The 17198-nt window shown below is 40.1% G+C and overlaps 1 protein-coding gene across 16 annotated transcripts in view; it reads left to right on the forward strand.

The window, feature by feature from the left end:
• The window catches only part of LOC111264268 (sperm-specific sodium:proton exchanger), a 122139-nt gene that overhangs the window by 89362 nt on the left and 15579 nt on the right, over positions 1-17198 (forward strand). For all 16 annotated transcript variants that reach the window (XR_002682784.1, XM_086970013.1, XM_022839999.2 and 13 more), the window contains 9 exons: positions 7102-7196; positions 7437-7612; positions 10302-10445; positions 10860-11019; positions 11857-11950; positions 15098-15270; positions 15658-15855; positions 16339-16497; positions 16741-16925. Coding sequence is in view for 15 of the 16 variants with exons in the window: in XM_086970013.1 (XP_086826139.1) it covers positions 7102-7196; positions 7437-7612; positions 10302-10445; positions 10860-11019; positions 11857-11950; positions 15098-15270; positions 15658-15855; positions 16339-16497; positions 16741-16925 (1384 nt within the window). In the remaining variant the exon portion in view is untranslated. The remainder of the gene's footprint in view (positions 1-7101; positions 7197-7436; positions 7613-10301; positions 10446-10859; positions 11020-11856; positions 11951-15097; positions 15271-15657; positions 15856-16338; positions 16498-16740; positions 16926-17198) is intronic.

Below are 17198 nucleotides of genomic sequence, written 5' to 3' on the forward strand. Positions count from 1 at the left end.
GATATCATGAGTTATTCTGTTAACTTGTGGCAATATTTCTCAGCAACTTAACTACAGTATTCTAGTTGATTTGTGTATCTACTTCGATTATTTACTTATCCTGATTCAAATATTTATTACAGGACGCTGGCCGTCCTATCGCTCCGAGACAGGCGTCCTATGATCATTGTATCAAATATTCGATGATATGATACGTGTTATGCTGTTGATTGTGCAATCGCTTACGGTTTTGCTATCCCGAAATAGATATGTCACGTAAATTGTAAACCGGTCGGGAAGTTGAGCGGGTAATCGATGTGAACATACTACAAATATCAGCCGACAAGCGCCGATCGGTCTTTGAAGCAACCTACCTCAACACAACATTTGAGTCCGTGGCAAAAAGTGCGAAATACCGATTTTTTTAGAAACCTCATTTTGGGCTGAAAACACCAAGCTATTTTTCCATTTGTGGCTGCTGGGAAAAATGCTCAGAAAGATAATTTTACTTCCGTTTGTATCGTAGGATAAGTTATATATATATATATATATACGACATCCCTATTCACTTAAAAAAAATCATACCTTTCATGTTTGCTTTTTAAGCTAGCCTTGCACACAAAAATCTGTTTATAAAACCGTTGGCCCTTATCCCTGCACGTACCTCTTTGTTACGACATAAGGTGAGGCACTATATATATCTAAATATAAATGCACGCTTCAACTTGAACTTTATACAAAAAAAGAAGTTGTCGATCATTCCTTTATCTCTCAATCAAATAATATATAAAAAAAAAATATTAAAAAAGTCGTGCAACCAATTTTCAAGATATTTTTGGCTCCGCTGTACTGTGACGGATTTCAATTGCCATAGACCAAAAAAAACTAGTAAATTGTCGGCGTGAGGTCTGGAGCTAGGTACAAAAAAAACCTCGTATAACGCTTTTACCGAACGATTTTGCCATGTCTAACTCGCAATTACCGTGGAGAAGCACCTGCTGCTGGTCTTGTCTATTCGATCTGTCCTGTGAAGTAGCTCAATTTAGGCAATGCTTCTAGGCTTTATACAGACAAATGATAGCGGTCTTGTTTTTCTCCCACATCTTTATTGTACAGTATTCCTACATAATTATCATCCCATTAAACGCAACTGATGTTTCTTTGAAGATGTAGGTCTGCTTTAAGTTTGGATCTAAACTTATCTCCTTTAGCTACTTGTTCCTTTCTTTATTCCATAATATAAAAGAAACATTTCCTTCCATCACTCGTAAGAGTCCTGCTTAGGAACCCGTTATGGTGGCTGCGTGTTGTGCGGTGTCGGGTGAAATGCTTAGGAACCTCGAAAAATGGTGTCCTGTGCTTTTCACGTATTTTAGGGCCATTTCGGTTTCTAATATCTGGGTAAACTCCATAGGTTGAAGTGCCTGCCTATCGGTACATGGCTGCAATTTATTTTGTCGTCCCGGTCAGGAATCGTCCGCCGGCCGTCTTCCTTTATCAGTCTCGAATAGTCGACCAAAACGAAACCCATGTACCTTTTTTTTTCTAATAAAAACACTTACCTTTGGAGCTTACATTACAACGGATCTGTAGGATGTGTGAAATCATTTTCAAATCATGCATAGAAGTAAATAAACAGTATAGACATAGATATATATATATATATATATATATATATATATACAAAATCCTATTCATTTAGAGGTATAAGACGATATACAAATTCTCTAATGATCGTGTGGCCATACCTTATCCGAATTAGTCGCAGATAAAACTAAATTTTCTTTCTATATATATATATATATATATATATATTCCTGTTTACGGAACGTTCCGTTGGCTAGCCTCTGTTAATATGAGCATTTGAAGTTCCGAAACGAAAAGTAAAAGCTGATCTTTACTATCATCATTATTGTGTAGGATGAAGATGATGCGAGATAAAGACGTGTCGTTGAGCGCTTCTGTCACAGCCAACCATCGATCAAAGATGGCTTGCCTGTTGCCCAACTTATCTATCAATGTTAGTAGGTACCTGGGCAACGGTACGAAACTATGTGAAGCAAATGTGCAAAAGTCGTAATCAATCAGGAAAATGAGGGGCGGAGAGAGAGACACAGAGAGAAGCAATCATCAGAAGAGGCAGACGTTGTTTTACTTTCTATGGCTTGTTGCCACAGTTTCGCGCGTGTTTGCGGCCGTCAGCGGCAACAAATATATAACTTCACAATAAAAATCACAACAAAGTTGACGTCAAACAGAAGCTACATTGACCTTTATGCGGTTGCTGACTCCGCTGCTGTTGCTTCAGAACATTTTTTTCGCCTTGGATGCGCAGGTAACTGGGCGGTCACATAAGGCTTAACTTTACCACTTCTATGGTGCTTAGTAGACATACAGTATACATTACTATGGTAGCATTGGCGTTGAGCAAGCTGTGGTCGTTCTATGATCTTGAACACTGCTTCAATGAGTTCTTTGTAAAATACTAATTTGATTTTTGCCTATTAGAAAAAATGATGTAAATTTTGCGTTCTATATAATGGCACGAATATCCCGTATATGTGTATATATCGTACACTAGAAATATATCATGTATATAAAATATTTTTCTAGTTGCATTTTATATAAGGGGAGTAGTAAGACTTCGTGTAAAATGCAAAGGTCTTATCAACTGTTCGCGTTACAACGAGAAACACATTCATAATAATAATAACAATTCATCATGTTAACTTTGGTCAATAACATCGAGCAATAGGGGTTTCTCGACCCTGCAACAATTATAGAAGCAAACAGATCAGCTATCTAGCGCCCTCACGTTGAATGGATAGCGAGCTAATCTTCTACTGTGTTCTTCGCTTACTCTACAGCTATGGCGTAAACATGACGTAGACAGCGCCCAGTGTAACATTTACATTAACACTCGCTTGGCACCGTTATAGCTTATTGACAGATGGACGGACGGACGGACGGAAAGAAGCCCAACGATTTCCAAAGCCAACTGCTGGTCCACTCCGAAGCTTTAGAAGGCGTTATGTGGTACTCGTCGCTGTCAGATTGGATAGATTAGCTACTTTCAGCGCGAGCGTCGTGGCCGCAGCGACCGCTAACGACTATCGCATCCGACAATTCCTGGATGAAACGCTGGGCGCACGGCGGAAACAGTGGTCGAAAAAAGTCACAAAACAGAAACAGATCTGTAATAGCTGGAAACCACTGACCGTAAACAGAAAGGCGTGATTTTTTCGATGTACGAGTAGTATAGCTTTTTTATTGACGCTTGATTGCTTGCGGGTTTATGCAAAGTCAGTCGTCTTCTTCTTGTGTTATTTCGTCCACTTCGTCTGGTAATTGGTAAAGCACATCTGAGCGTCATCAAAATTCTGACCGCAATTTGGGTCTGAACGCATATATATGTATTAGATGTGCAGGTAAAAACCGTTTTTCGTCCCGCGTGAACGATTAGAAAATAAATATGGCGGAAAAACCTTTGCGACCAGTACGATCTGCAAAAAGAAGAGTTGGCGTCATGTGAAATTTACGTAAAGATATCACAACCTATGTAATATACACGAGACGAATATGTACAGACCGTTCAAGCGTTACGTGTAGCAAGTTGTTACTATAAACACAAAAAAAAAAAGCAGCTCTATTTGTTCACGCCGGTTGTGTGGTACGTCCCTCTGGCGGGACTCGAACCAGCGACTTCACACTTGCTTACAAGTAGAGGACGGTCGAGCGCGCATTACTAACAACAACAGGTGCCAGCGTTGTCTGTGTACGTCACGTGAGGAAGGACGCTGTAATTGATAACGTTTGTCCTATTTGTCGTATGTAGCCATAGCCTGCACGTGTCTTGGGTGTGGTTTTTATAGTTCGCTTGTACAGTCCGCAAGCACGATACGTCTCTATGCGTATGCTGTGATTGTAACGGCAAAGCGTAGAGAGGACGAAACAGTAATCGCTGCCATAGCGATAGCAACAAAAGCAAACATGAAACTATTCTGAAGCATCACTCGCACTTTTCAGAAAGTGAGAGGTTATGAATCAGAGGAAACAGTTTGGCCACGAGCTCAGTTAGAGCAAGTCGGCCAATTCAGAGTTAGAATTCTTGGAAGACCAAGACAAAATGTAAAAGGGTTATGAGTGCACATGGTGGTTTTGGGAGTTCTTATAGTCGCTTGAAGCAGAAATATGCATCTCATTTTAAAGGCTGGCACAGTTCCACCTGCAGTAGAGCCTCATTATACCTACGTGTGGCCCATGTCAAACTTGGAACACAGCTCGAGCTTGCACATATATATATATATATATATATATATATATATAAATTTACATAGGATACAAAGCCATCAGAAGGTACGCAGATGCTGCTTTTTGTAACCCCTTATGAACAAACTTTATAGTATCTTCCTTTATATAAACTAACGTGTGCAGAATCCTCTCTAGAAGTCTCTAGCCACTTAGGGTACTCAATCTACTGTAAAAGCCAGTTTTTCGTTACTCCACATACAAAAAGACAATCCTAAATAATAAGAGTTTTTAAATAATAAACTTTTTGCAGAAATAGAAATGTATACATACTTGTTCCGATCAAACGCAGTCCGCTCACTGGTAATCCGCCGAATAGGCATATTGTTCCATTAACGTTATTATTAGCTAATTTTCAGAGCTACCACTGTGACTAATTTTAACTAAGCAATCGTATGTCGTTAAAATGCTTTTATGAAATACCTATATTTTTCTTTTCTAAGTCAATAGGTGTTTTTTTTTTTTATCATTGTAACAGCTGCAGAGACAAACCAGCGTCATTGCATCGTTTCTCCTATAACGAGCCAGCCAGATCGCAACGTAAAAAGCAAACGGCTCATTAATTAGTATCACATAGGTCAACTAGACTACGCATTAATAAACGATAGAAACATCTGATGGCCTTTGAGTCTGCAAAAAAGGTAGAATTCGCCGCAGGAAAAGATCGTTTTCTAGCGCATTCACGGAGTTCGAACGAAGCTGTGTCCTAACCGATCTTTAAATACATCCTTCAGTCTGTCCTACATACTAAATTGGTCTACATTCTGAAGGAAAGTAAATGTTTATATTCACGCGCACCATATATTTCTGCCTCGTCGATTAAAAAAAAAAGGTAAATTAGATGAATGTATAGCATCGTTGATGCGACGCCACCTGGGTACGATAATTGCGCACCGCCAAACGTCTGTCAAACTAAAAAAGGGCAGTTCTCTATTGGGAACACCAATATCATTCCATTTCATCTGTCCAACGAATAATGATGTCTTACGTGATTCGATCGTCCGATTTTCAGTGGGCTGTTAAGCTGAACGTGCAGCTTTGCTTTGTATGCTTTTACGAATGGTGTAGGGTTTTCGTATATACAATATCTATATATTTGCTGTAAATAACGGTATTGCAATCATTTTTGTCTCCTGTTTATTTATCATCACTCTTCACACGTACTCGTAAGATGACGCATCGGATTACTGGTTTGCCCCCTAAATCTAGACAAACTTCGGTGTAGATTCGAAACGGGGTGTAGACAAACACTCAGTCCCTTTTGTGACAGTGAAAGGAAAAGCCAGCCGTCTGGCTCGAAGCTATAAAATATCTCGTTAGTTTTAGGCTATTAAGTTACCAGGCTAGGAAATTAAATTCTTATACTACTTAATAGAAACAGCATAATCACTTTCAGTGTTACTCCGTAACTATTCTTATAAAAGTCTTATAACAGTCTTATAAAACTCTGCGTTTGAACAGCCTTCGCTGGTCGTTCTCAAGCAGTGCATTAGGAACTTGTTTTTTTTCAACAAGGACTGATTCTTACCGCACAAGTTGAATTGTTTTCTATACCTACTGGCAAGGCAAACATTTTACGCCTACAAGCGCTTGATCTGTATTCTCCGATAATCGATCGTTCTTTCATTTATTTCATTTTTCGTTTTACCATAGCTTTATAGCAAAATTACCTCGTACCGTGTCCGGCAGGTTGATACACGCCCTCATCGATAAGTTTACCCACAGGCTGGGCCATTATAAAGTGGGATTTTTTTTGTTGTTAATACCCGGGAACGAGTTGCTAGGCAGTGATGAAGTAAACGAATACCTCTGTGCTTCGTGTGCAATGAGAAGCAACGAGTGGCGACGGACAAAGCGGCTAAAGATCCCTGTCTGCACTCGTCTTGCCATGGATGGATTCTACCATAGACTCTGCAGAAAACTGAGGTTGCGACGGGTTTGATGACCCATGTAGGTGCCTCGGATGCGGGGGAGTTGTGATGATAGGTATCATGCTGCTCGTTACCCCCCTGGCAGCATCTTTAGGAAACCTGGGAAGTTTCTTAAATAAGTTTTATAAACTCAACAATACTTGTATAACTTATATGACGCAAAATATTCTAAATAGTTCTATGCACTCACTTCGCTATTGTCCAGCTGATTTATACATATAAAATTTTTGACTATTACCAGTGAAGGTGAGGAAACAACATTTGATTTGATTTGTAGTTAGGTGTTTAACACCTGAGCGATGCCAGCCGCGCAAGCCAACACGATGATTTGTTACGACGGATTACCGTTTATGGCCGCACATTTAGATCTGTTTGCCTCTTTTGTTCCGCTTGGACGCTCGCATCTGTCGGCTTAACGCCATTGTACTAACTATACGAATGTATGATAATCAATGTCGTATACGATATTTCAGATTCATATGAATAAGGAAAGTTACCCCGACTAACTGCAAGTCCGGCATGACCAAAATATTGAGTGTTTTTTTTTAGTTTTGGTTGAAGAACGCCGTTGGTACGAAAAAGTACGGCCATGCTATAGCTGTAGCTATGTATCATCAGCGATCGAGAACTGGCTCGAGTAACCAAACCTGTAGCTATGAAAGGTAACGATAGGCAAACGGAATGGTACTTGTCGTGAAGATTACGAGCATCCTGTGGCAAAACCTGGTGCATGAATTGAAAGCAGCAGTAGGCCAAGTCCACAAGGACAAAAAGGCCAGTTGGTGTCAAGGTGTAGCTTCTTTTTAGTTAATGTGAGTGCGATAACAGTTTTAATACGATATAGGTTCTTAACCATAACTTCTTTACTTATTTTTATTTGCAGCTGGCGGAGTTGTTCTCATGTTCTGCCGAATATCTATTGGAGGTCCTGTGCTTGGCTATGTTATGGGAAAAGTGACAATTTTCCTTTTGGCAAAGGTAAGTTAGGCACTGACCTACAGAACACAGCGCCGTTGGAGAGCGGCATCAAACTGAATATATTCGTAACGTAAAGAAGCTTTCACAACTTAGAAAAAAGAGTACTTACCTAGGTAAAAAAAAACGGGAATTTCTACAAATAGAAGCGTAGACGTGCGTACGTGGCTCGTACGTATAAGTAGTACGTAAGGTTACAATTTGACGATTCTACGGTACACATGTTGCGGATATGGTACACAGGTATTCAACGATTCGGTAATCGAGATTACCATAACGATCTCGTCGGCTTACATCGCATATTATCTGGCAGAAATAACGTTTCACGTAAGCGGAGTTCTGGCTGTTGTCGCACTTGGAACGGTACTGAGCGCCAACAAAGTTGCCATTAGCCCCGAAGTTGAAGAATTTGTGCATAGGTAAGCCAGGCACTCAATAGTAAGTTAGAGGCTTTCGTGTCATTAAGTCAGTGATCCGTCCATCAACAGGACTAGGTTCACTGAAGACGCTGAAATAGGCAATTAACATCAATACTATAAGTTCTCTATTTGAACAATAAGTAATTAACGGTAACTTCAGGAGAATAAACAAGTCAGCTGCACGCCGCGACGTAACAGTAATGATTCGAAGAACAGGTGAACGAAATCACACAAAAATATCATAAAATTTTTCCCCTATACATCTTTGCTTATTACTAACTACTATGTAAACAAGTTCTTGAGATCACCTCTTAAGTTACAATTAAAATCCAGCTTTTACTGGAACGTGTAGATGGGATGAGACTCACTCGGCCTATCAGACGCAGGCTGATAACTTGCTATCGCTGAAAATTGAAACAACGATGGCTGTACGTTCATGTTTACCATAGTGACCCACCGGATCACACCTACTGTTATAACTGTTATTAAGAGGGGCAAAGGGCTTTTTCTGCTGATGCAAAGCAGCTACGCTCAACTTCTAATCAAAGAGTAAATCAACAAGCAAGTATCTTATTTGATCGGTAATTGCCCCAGCCGCTACAGCTAAATAACTTAAACGCCTAATATAAACGCTCGCCTTTTAGATTCTATCTACACGTGCAAATAAATGCGATATATTTATGCTACAGCAGATAAAAATGACGCCCACTTTGGCATCCTCTAACTCTGTTACTTTGTTTCGACTAGATTATCTGATGACAGTTGTGGATTACGATGGATCTGTCAGACTAACGGCAAACCTGAGAGCAATGGCGGTACCGGCTGCATATATGACTTCGTATATAGTAACGCCTAATTCTAATAAACTGTTCCAACTATACTTCTAGTTTCACTTGGGCCTTTGGAAGTTTCAGCGTTGGCAGGGAAGTCATTTGAAAACAGGGAGCCGGCAACAGAGCTGATAGTGGATTCGCGCGGTCATATTGGCAGCTTATTTTTGACACAATTTGTAATCATTGTTTCAGCGTACTTTAATAGTGATCTTCTGTGCAAGCTTCACAAGTTCAGCACGCACACGTACACAGAAAGTCAGCTCCGTTGATTGCTCACCTAATGAATTAGATGTTGTACATAAAAAGGAAGCAGAACCATCCCCCGAATCCTCGAGTCAAGCTATGCTAAAAGGAATCCTCCCTAGTTAGGATCAATATGGCCAATGGCTTCGAAGGTTAGACTCAATAAACAATAATAAGTTATTGTGCTTTTAGTCACTGAATATATTAAATGAACTTGTCAAATAACGGGCTAACACAGCTTCAAAACGCTAAACATCCATAGGCACGCAGGGAAGCTTCACAAAGACATTCATACGGGAGACAATACCTACCAAGTGATATCTTCCCATCTCTAATTGATATGCTTCCCTTTGCCCCGTAAAACACGCAAAGGAATCGTTCTGTTACCTCAACGTGTTGAGCTGATGTCACAGAAAAATAAGAGTGATATAAAAAGCAGCCGGTAATTTCCCGTTGATTATTATTACATGCTAGCTGTAGTAGTGATACCTCACCGATTCGTATTAGCCCTGTTCTTTGTAACGTTTATGTAGAAAGAACGATATATTTCGACAGATTGTTATGATAGGAATTCTGGAATGAATGGACATAGCGGCTCACACACGGTGAGCGCTTTAGGATTTCGATGCATTGACAAGATATCACCTAAGAAATTTCCAATGCCATGCAAAATTGCCAGAAAGAACGATCTGCGATTTTTTACTCAGGAGATATATGTGTGTAAAGACCAATCGTATAAGAACAAATGTTGCTAAACGTCTGCGTATCGCCAAGCACTATCTTAGTCTGCGCGTGTTGACTAGGGCGTAGAAAAACCTAGATAACCGGTATAAACATTCCGAATCGTCTGTCCGCCCTGCCATTAAGCACTGGATAGAGCGATAACTTGGAAATTGGTAGTGGTACGGTATATATAACTTCTTTATACAGTGTTACACATGTACAGTAGCACTATAATAAATGGCGGCTTCGAACGATATTCCATATCAGGAACAGCGTTCTCCATTACCGTTAGAAGATTATGCGAACGTAAGGCCTTCCTATTCTTCCTATATTTAGAGACGACTATAAGAACTGAGGGTGGTGCGTAGTGCCTGCTATAGGTGAGCTTAGCTTAGTGATGGCCGTATCTGATCTTGCTACGCACAGCACTCCCAATGGCTCCACGACATTTGAATTAAAGCCAAGCTTAAGTTGTTAATGTTTCTGCTTACGCTAAATTTTCGTGCCATCTGGGCGTGCTACTATTGATCCTACACTCGTTTGAAGCCAATCTGGCGGATTATAGGTAGTCTATAGGTTACTCATTGTCGAAAATGATATTAACCTATCAGTTTAGCGCCTCTGCGTTCACGCACGTAGTTCCATAGCCCCCGCCGACACAGGGGTATATTTATGTTTAGCTGTTTTCAAGCAACGCTAAATTTCAACGACCTATAAGTCGTATAGCTGAAATTAGCGTAAAATGAAATTAACGGAAGATTAAGGTCAGGCCTACAACTAAGTCGGATTGACAGTTTGCCTCTTATAGTACGTTTGCGATGCTTAAATGTGCCTTACCTCGGTAGAAGTTGTGCCCTGATTCAGCTTTTTTTTCGTTTTTATGATTTCAGTTTCTGGGAGATGATGTCATATTTAGCGAACACTCTTATCTTCATTATCGTTGGGGTGCTCATCACCGAGCAAGCTCTTCGTTATATTGAACAAAACGACCTATTTCTCATACTTGTAACCTACATCGCGGTCACTGTGTTCCGGTCAGTATACTGATTAGGGATGAAGTAGTTTTTATTGCGTAGAAACAACGTTTAGACCCTTGCGTATGCTATATCTTACCAATGAATGCATATATGATTGAAATCACCATTTAAGCGTAGTGCTTCCACTGGTGCAAGCGTCCGTGAAAAAAGTCGTTACTTGCATAGATAAAAACATATTTATTGAATTGCCTGTGGCGAAACCTCTAGCTGAGACAGCCGGGGATTGCTGATAATCCTGCCAATGATCTATGCTATACAACACGTGCGATTTGATAAAAGCAAGCATAGTCTCACGACAGCGGCTGGATTGCCGTCTTCTGCACGTTTATCAGCCTAATTATTTGCAACATGGCCAATCACGTACCACGTTAGATAAGCTTAGTAGTGTAACACATGCGTTTTCATCCGCAGATTCTTCATGATCGGGGTGCTCTCACCATTCCTGTGTCGCCTGGGTTATGGACTTCAATGGCAGGACGCTGTCGTCATGACTTGGGGAGGTCTACGAGGCGCTGTTGGTCTGGCGTTAGCTTTGTCAGTTGCGCGCAATCCATACATCGAGCACCCGGAGGTTCGAACTGATTGCCATTCATATGTAGTCGTTCACTCTATGCAAGCGTGCGCATGCTGCCGATTTGGCACGTGATCGATAGGGACGTGCATAGATGAAGTCCTTATCGTACGTGACCTGTTCCAGCGAATTTCAGAATATTCAAACCCATCAATGGACTCATTTCGTTTGCCTTTGCGTAGATTCGTGAAGAAGGCCAGATGGTGTTTTTACAAAGGGACTGTTGTAATTTATCGAGATTGCTAGGGACACAAAGCTTTGTCTGATGCGACATCGCTCAGGCACTCATGTCAAGACATTAAGCCAATGTGTAGTGAGATAGCACTCAGTTATATGCAAAGGATTCGTCCTTAAGCCCTTCTATGTTCAATATACTGGATTGAAAAAGGTCTCACTAAATATACGTACATTCGATGAGTCTTCAAGTATGATTTTAGCACTACGAAGCAGAAACATTGATTCGCTCAGTAAAGTAGGCCATTGTTGCAGCTGCTTCATTGACACACATGTCCTGTCTACACAAATATGTACTACAAATATATATTCGCATAGGACACACGAAATGACAGAAACACATTTAGAAAAAACACTCAAATTTTTAATTTGCTACCATTCGTATACAACTGTTCTACACGCGAGACTTCTCTAATTCTACTTAGGGATGTTGTTTTGAGATCGAGTCAGATTGATCGTCATACTTTAGATTCGAGACCGCGACAAAAGACGGTGTTTAATGTTTGGGGCATTCTGTTTCGTCTCCAATGATCGCGACATATTTCGCTTACTTGAAAAGAGCTTAATGTATCTCATCTGTGATTTCTATCTGCTGTATTTTAGGTTGGCCATAAGATTTTGATTCATGTAAGCGGTATCGTCATGCTGACTTTACTCGTAAATGCTACGACGACAAACATGCTACTTCGTGTTCTTGGTAAGGCACAACAAATACCTAACATCTCATCTAATGAAAATAACTGATAAATGTGCACTTAAAAACAGATCAGTCAGTAAATACAGACAAAATGCAGACCCTGCAGTTAACCCCGACGGGGCTGTTCGGTAGTGATCCGTATGTATTTGTGAGCCCCTAGAATCGGATTCCCCGTCTACAGACAGCTAACGTAATTAAAAACCAATTCGAAATTCTGCAAAGTAAGAGTATCTGGAAAAAATAACGTTGCGTTCAGAAAGGGAAGTCCGTATGAAGCTAACCTCGCGTTCGTTGTCACCGTACGCACTGTCTGTTGTTTACAGTTGTCTATGCCTACTTGTCTCTTAACTAAGATACAGCTATAATAATGATGTATTAAACACGTTCTACAAGTTGGTAGGACGCGATCAGGTTCCGTTATCAACACAATACGGATCGCCTCGCGTCATTGCCTTCGAGCACAGCCGCGTATCCCTTCGCCTGTATGCGGACGTGACCTCACCTTCGTGAGATCCCCGTATTATTATTCACTCATAGGAATTCAGATATTTCTTCTTCCACTTGTTGATTAATACTAATATTCATCAATATCATCATCACACAAATACATTTTATATACAGTGTTGTCTTTTTACAAGCCGACCACTTCTTTTCAGCGATGGTAATGATATCAGATGGTGTTTTCGTTTGCTCAGCGCACAGCAAAGGTAGTTCCTCTCTGTTTTAGGACTTCGGACCTAAAAGAATCACAATTAATCATTCATAATGCCTATTAATATTGTTGCAATCATCACAAGTTATATAAGATCCGTGTCAGGTATCCGTGGCAAAGGTAACTGTATAGGAACTGTCTCTTCTATCAATGTATGAGACATATTTGATTACACACAATTTTCGATATGCATGCGCCTTATAGCTAATAAAGGTTACTCGCTTGAGCTTCCCCACGTAGAGAGTCCTGTAGCGTTAAACTGAATGTCACCCAAGATATGTGTGAAGATTATTCCTGGGTAGGATTCTTGTCTGTTTGTAGCTAAAAACCTTCGTCCCTTTTTTCGCAAGGTTTTTTTTCTTTCGTTCACACACATATATGTACTAGAAATAAATAGATCAAATCGTTGCCCCCAATTAGAGTCCAACAACCATTATTATTAAAGCGATAACACTCATTATCAGTTGTATTCAATTCTGTTACTTTCGAAGTGGGGTTCTCCCTTAGTGGCCCTTTAATTAGCATTTCCGACTCACAGTTCGATCGCTTTGTGAACCCGAAGTTCGGCATAACCGAGTAGTCTACGCTTCCATTGTCGAGGCCAAACTCTAACGGTGTATACATCTATAAGTTTTTCTATCTTCCTAACTCACTGCTTAAGTCCCCTAGTTCGGCAGTTCAATACACTGAAAACGTATTTTGATATACGGTAAAAAACATGTAAAAACTACGTGCCAATTTTACTATCGTTGCTATCCGAAGCATTCATTGAAGCAGTACCAACAAAATGCCAAATAATACCTGAACCTCAAACAATAACTTATCATAAATTAGCAATGTAGTGAACTTTTTCAGTTAGTTCATTCCTCCTTTATAGCCTGTGATATGCGCATGTTCTATTAGGCGTTCCTCCGAGACGAAACGCATCCACTTGGTTTGGTTCTACCAAAAACTTCGAAGACGAGCTGCGGCAATGGCGAGGTCCGCAGCACTGATTTACTGACCCCTTCCTCATCTTCGAGGTCGCCTAGTCCTCGTTACGCTAGCCAGATGCTATATTTGTCTTTATGATGATTGTACTAGATCCTTGTTACCATACCGTAAGGAAGATTTACATCAATTGTCTATTATTGCTAATCATGTATTTACTTCGCAAGTAGCATGAATATAGTTTTTCTACTATCGTACTTAGAATCAATAGAAGAGTGGGGTGTTCTGTTCGGTTACCGAACCGCTATACAGTAGTTAGCTTACGTAACGAGTTGTGCTCACGCGCGATAAGGTCACTTGATTTTTTCTGCACCCAAAGCACGCCTCAGCGAAAATAATATTAACTATTAAAATAATAATAAATTACATACTGCCAAGAAGAATATATATATATATATATATATATATATATATATATATATATAATTTAGTCGGACTAGTCTATTTGACTTGAATCTACTACACGAATCTGTTTTATGTGGCGTTCGGGAAGACTTTAGTAAAAAGGATAATTTTGTTGCTAATAGGATGGATGACTTGCATGCAAGAGAGCAGACCTTGATGAGAATTTCATAAAAAGATGGGTTGGTTGGGCAAAGAGGGTCCACAGGATACCCCGTCCGTTTCCCAGTTCCGAGGCCAATTAGCTTTTTCTTCGTGGAATACCCTAGAGATAAAGCGTACACGAGAAAAAGGCTAGACAAATGTAAAGGCTTTAATTGAGTTTGTGAGCCAAATGACCTACCGTAATCGTAACTCATAGTGCACTGACCAGACCCAAATTAAATTTATAGATTTTTTGTAAGTTCTCTTGCAACTTGAATGTTAATTGTACGTTAATTAAAAAAAAAAAAAAAAAAGTTGTACTATGCATGCATTTTGGAAACACCCTTTATATATGTGTGCATATATATACACAGAATACAACACAAAGCTCACAAATTGATATTTTTATTTCAATGTCCACATTCGCATGTCAAACTGGGATAACTTAACCAGCCCTTTATAGGGATATCGATGGCTGGATGGAATCGAATACTTGAAGATCAAAGAAAGACAAAATACTAGATGTCATCAGATACATCAGGTCGTCTACAGCACGCGGAAAATACATCTTTCCATTCAGAGTCATTGGACAGGTGCGCGAAAATGCACCGAATGCAAAGATGCGCTTACAGACAAACAAAAACACAATATTTTACACGCTAGATAGATTAGTGAGTAATAATCTGGTTCGTTGTTTGGTTACTAAACGTAAAAACGCCTCATATAATTTAGGATCGAAATCGAAAGGCCATGCCTAAATAAGTTCAGAATTAAGATTTGTTCCGTGTTAGAAGCCAGCAGTCTGCATCAATAATTCGTGGCAATAGCAGACCATTTAGTACTACTTTTAGTATTCCTGATATTTCTGTAAAATCAAAACTTCCGGTCTTATTTTTCAGGTATGAACGCATTGTCCTCCTGGAAACGCGCCAACATGAGAAATGCTGTCAATTTAATAACTGACGTACAATATCGAGCAGTGGATGTCACTAAAGATGACGTATTTCTCGGCGACGCCGACTGGACGTACGTTAAAAACTACATCGAAATCTGTGATCCCTATGAGGAGAAGGTGGGTGGCGTAGTAAAAGGCCTGTTTATCAGCACTTGATGTAGCTATTATTGAAGATAAAATCCAGAGTAGCTCCTACGCTAGCTGAACGAAGCAAAAAAAAAAACGGCTAACTATCTAATTGGTTCTAGAAGGCAACTTTTGTTTCGTGTGCCCTGTATTTTGTTGTCCAGGGAGAAATGTGGGTATCAATGAAATGCATCGGCTTTAGGTACGTTTTATGTAAAACGGCAATAGCACTAGGAAACTTAGATTTTTACTTTCTGATACTCTGACCAGACGATAGGCTTGTTTTCCGCAGAGCTTCTGGTTTAAACGCACCGTTAACGTATCGTGTCTAAACGTCCTTTGACTCTGCCTGTTTTCGTTTGGACTCCATCTTTCCAGGAGATACAGGAGTCGTCGGAGAAGAGTTTCAAAATGGCGAAAAAGCGACGTTCGCAATCAATCATGTTGCGCCAGGCAGATCTGCCTCAACAGCATCTTTGCGCCGATTGCGCCGATAAACACTTATGCTTTCCATCGCTGCAGGACCATGAAGACCTACTTAATGAAGCACGTCTCCGACTTATTAACGTTCAAAAGGTCGGTGTATGCATGGAAATTTACTAAGTATGCGCTATTTGACACTCTATGGTATCCTAAAGAGCAGCTCCGAATGGGTTAGCTTCGCTTGTCGGTCTCTGAGATGGTTTAATGGGCCGTTAGTCGTTTGCAGGAACATATAACAAAGGCAGTATAGGACGCTGAGGTCGAAACGTAGAAGTCGAGTAAAGGACTTGAAAGGACGTAGAAATAAGTGGTGTCTCCTTTAACAGATTCGATTTACTGTCGTCTCCTACTGATATCATGTATCATGGTAACACCATATGCCATGAGATGGTATGCCTGTACATGTACATACCACATCCATTTCTAATTGTTTAGTACGTTTATTAAGTTCTATGTAGTTTTGGTAGGCAATATGCCCGCAAAATAATCTGGCTACATGTTGGAACAACAATAACAAGAGGCTACTGTGTCTGTTACACTCACGTGCATGATTAATTCGACGACATTTTTACACAGGTCAACTACTGGCATCAATTCGAAAAGGGTCTCCTACTGCGCGAAAGTGTTCTAACTCTTGTACGGGCAGCAGATGTTGTTGCCGATAAACCTGGTGCCTTCTTGACTGTATCTGATCTTCGATCCAATTGGGAGATTCACGGTGTGCATCGATGGCTGGTAAGAGTGTAACAACGATCCGTTTATTAAGACGACAGTCTCTTTCAGTTCATCTATGTGTTTTCTATGTGTCTAAAGGAATTGGCCTAAAAAGGCCTCTCTGGCCTCTAATCGTGGACAGACTTCCGTCGAATTTACGAATTCAGTTTATTTTCTACTTAGCGCTGAGAAATCTGTCATTACGCAGAACATTTAGCTGTTTAACCTTCGTCTGTTTCTTTTATGCGACATTGTGCTCCATAGCAAACGCACTTTGTCAACAAGATCCAGGCTTGGAATGAAAGCATGCGGAACTCTTCGGAAAGTAAACCCCTTAGTAGACGCTATCATCGAGTTGTTGCTGATCCGTATTTCCGTTTCTTCACGTCGCTGGTTGTTCTCGTCGATATGATCTGCTCCGTTATCGAATTCATTCTACGATTGCATCGGTTCGTATTAACAAAACACAAAAACGTATAAACAAATAAAATATCACATGTAGGTAGATCACAAACACTATGCCCAGAACACTTCCAGATGAACTGTAGACACTGCTAGTTATGTTTTTTTAACTTATGTGTTAGAAAATCATGTCCAATTTTGCAATAATAATTGTTCATTTAATTATTTAATTAGTACGTTACAAACGAGCGGATATCCTTCGGCAGAACAAGGGCAAGTTTGGGAATTAGAATTAGAAAATTGTGATACTGACTTCTATA

This window comes from Varroa jacobsoni, unplaced genomic scaffold, assembly GCF_002532875.2.
Source record: "Varroa jacobsoni isolate VJ856 unplaced genomic scaffold, vjacob_1.0 scaffold_841, whole genome shotgun sequence".
In the NCBI taxonomy this organism is placed as follows: Eukaryota; Metazoa; Arthropoda; class Arachnida; order Mesostigmata; family Varroidae; genus Varroa; species Varroa jacobsoni.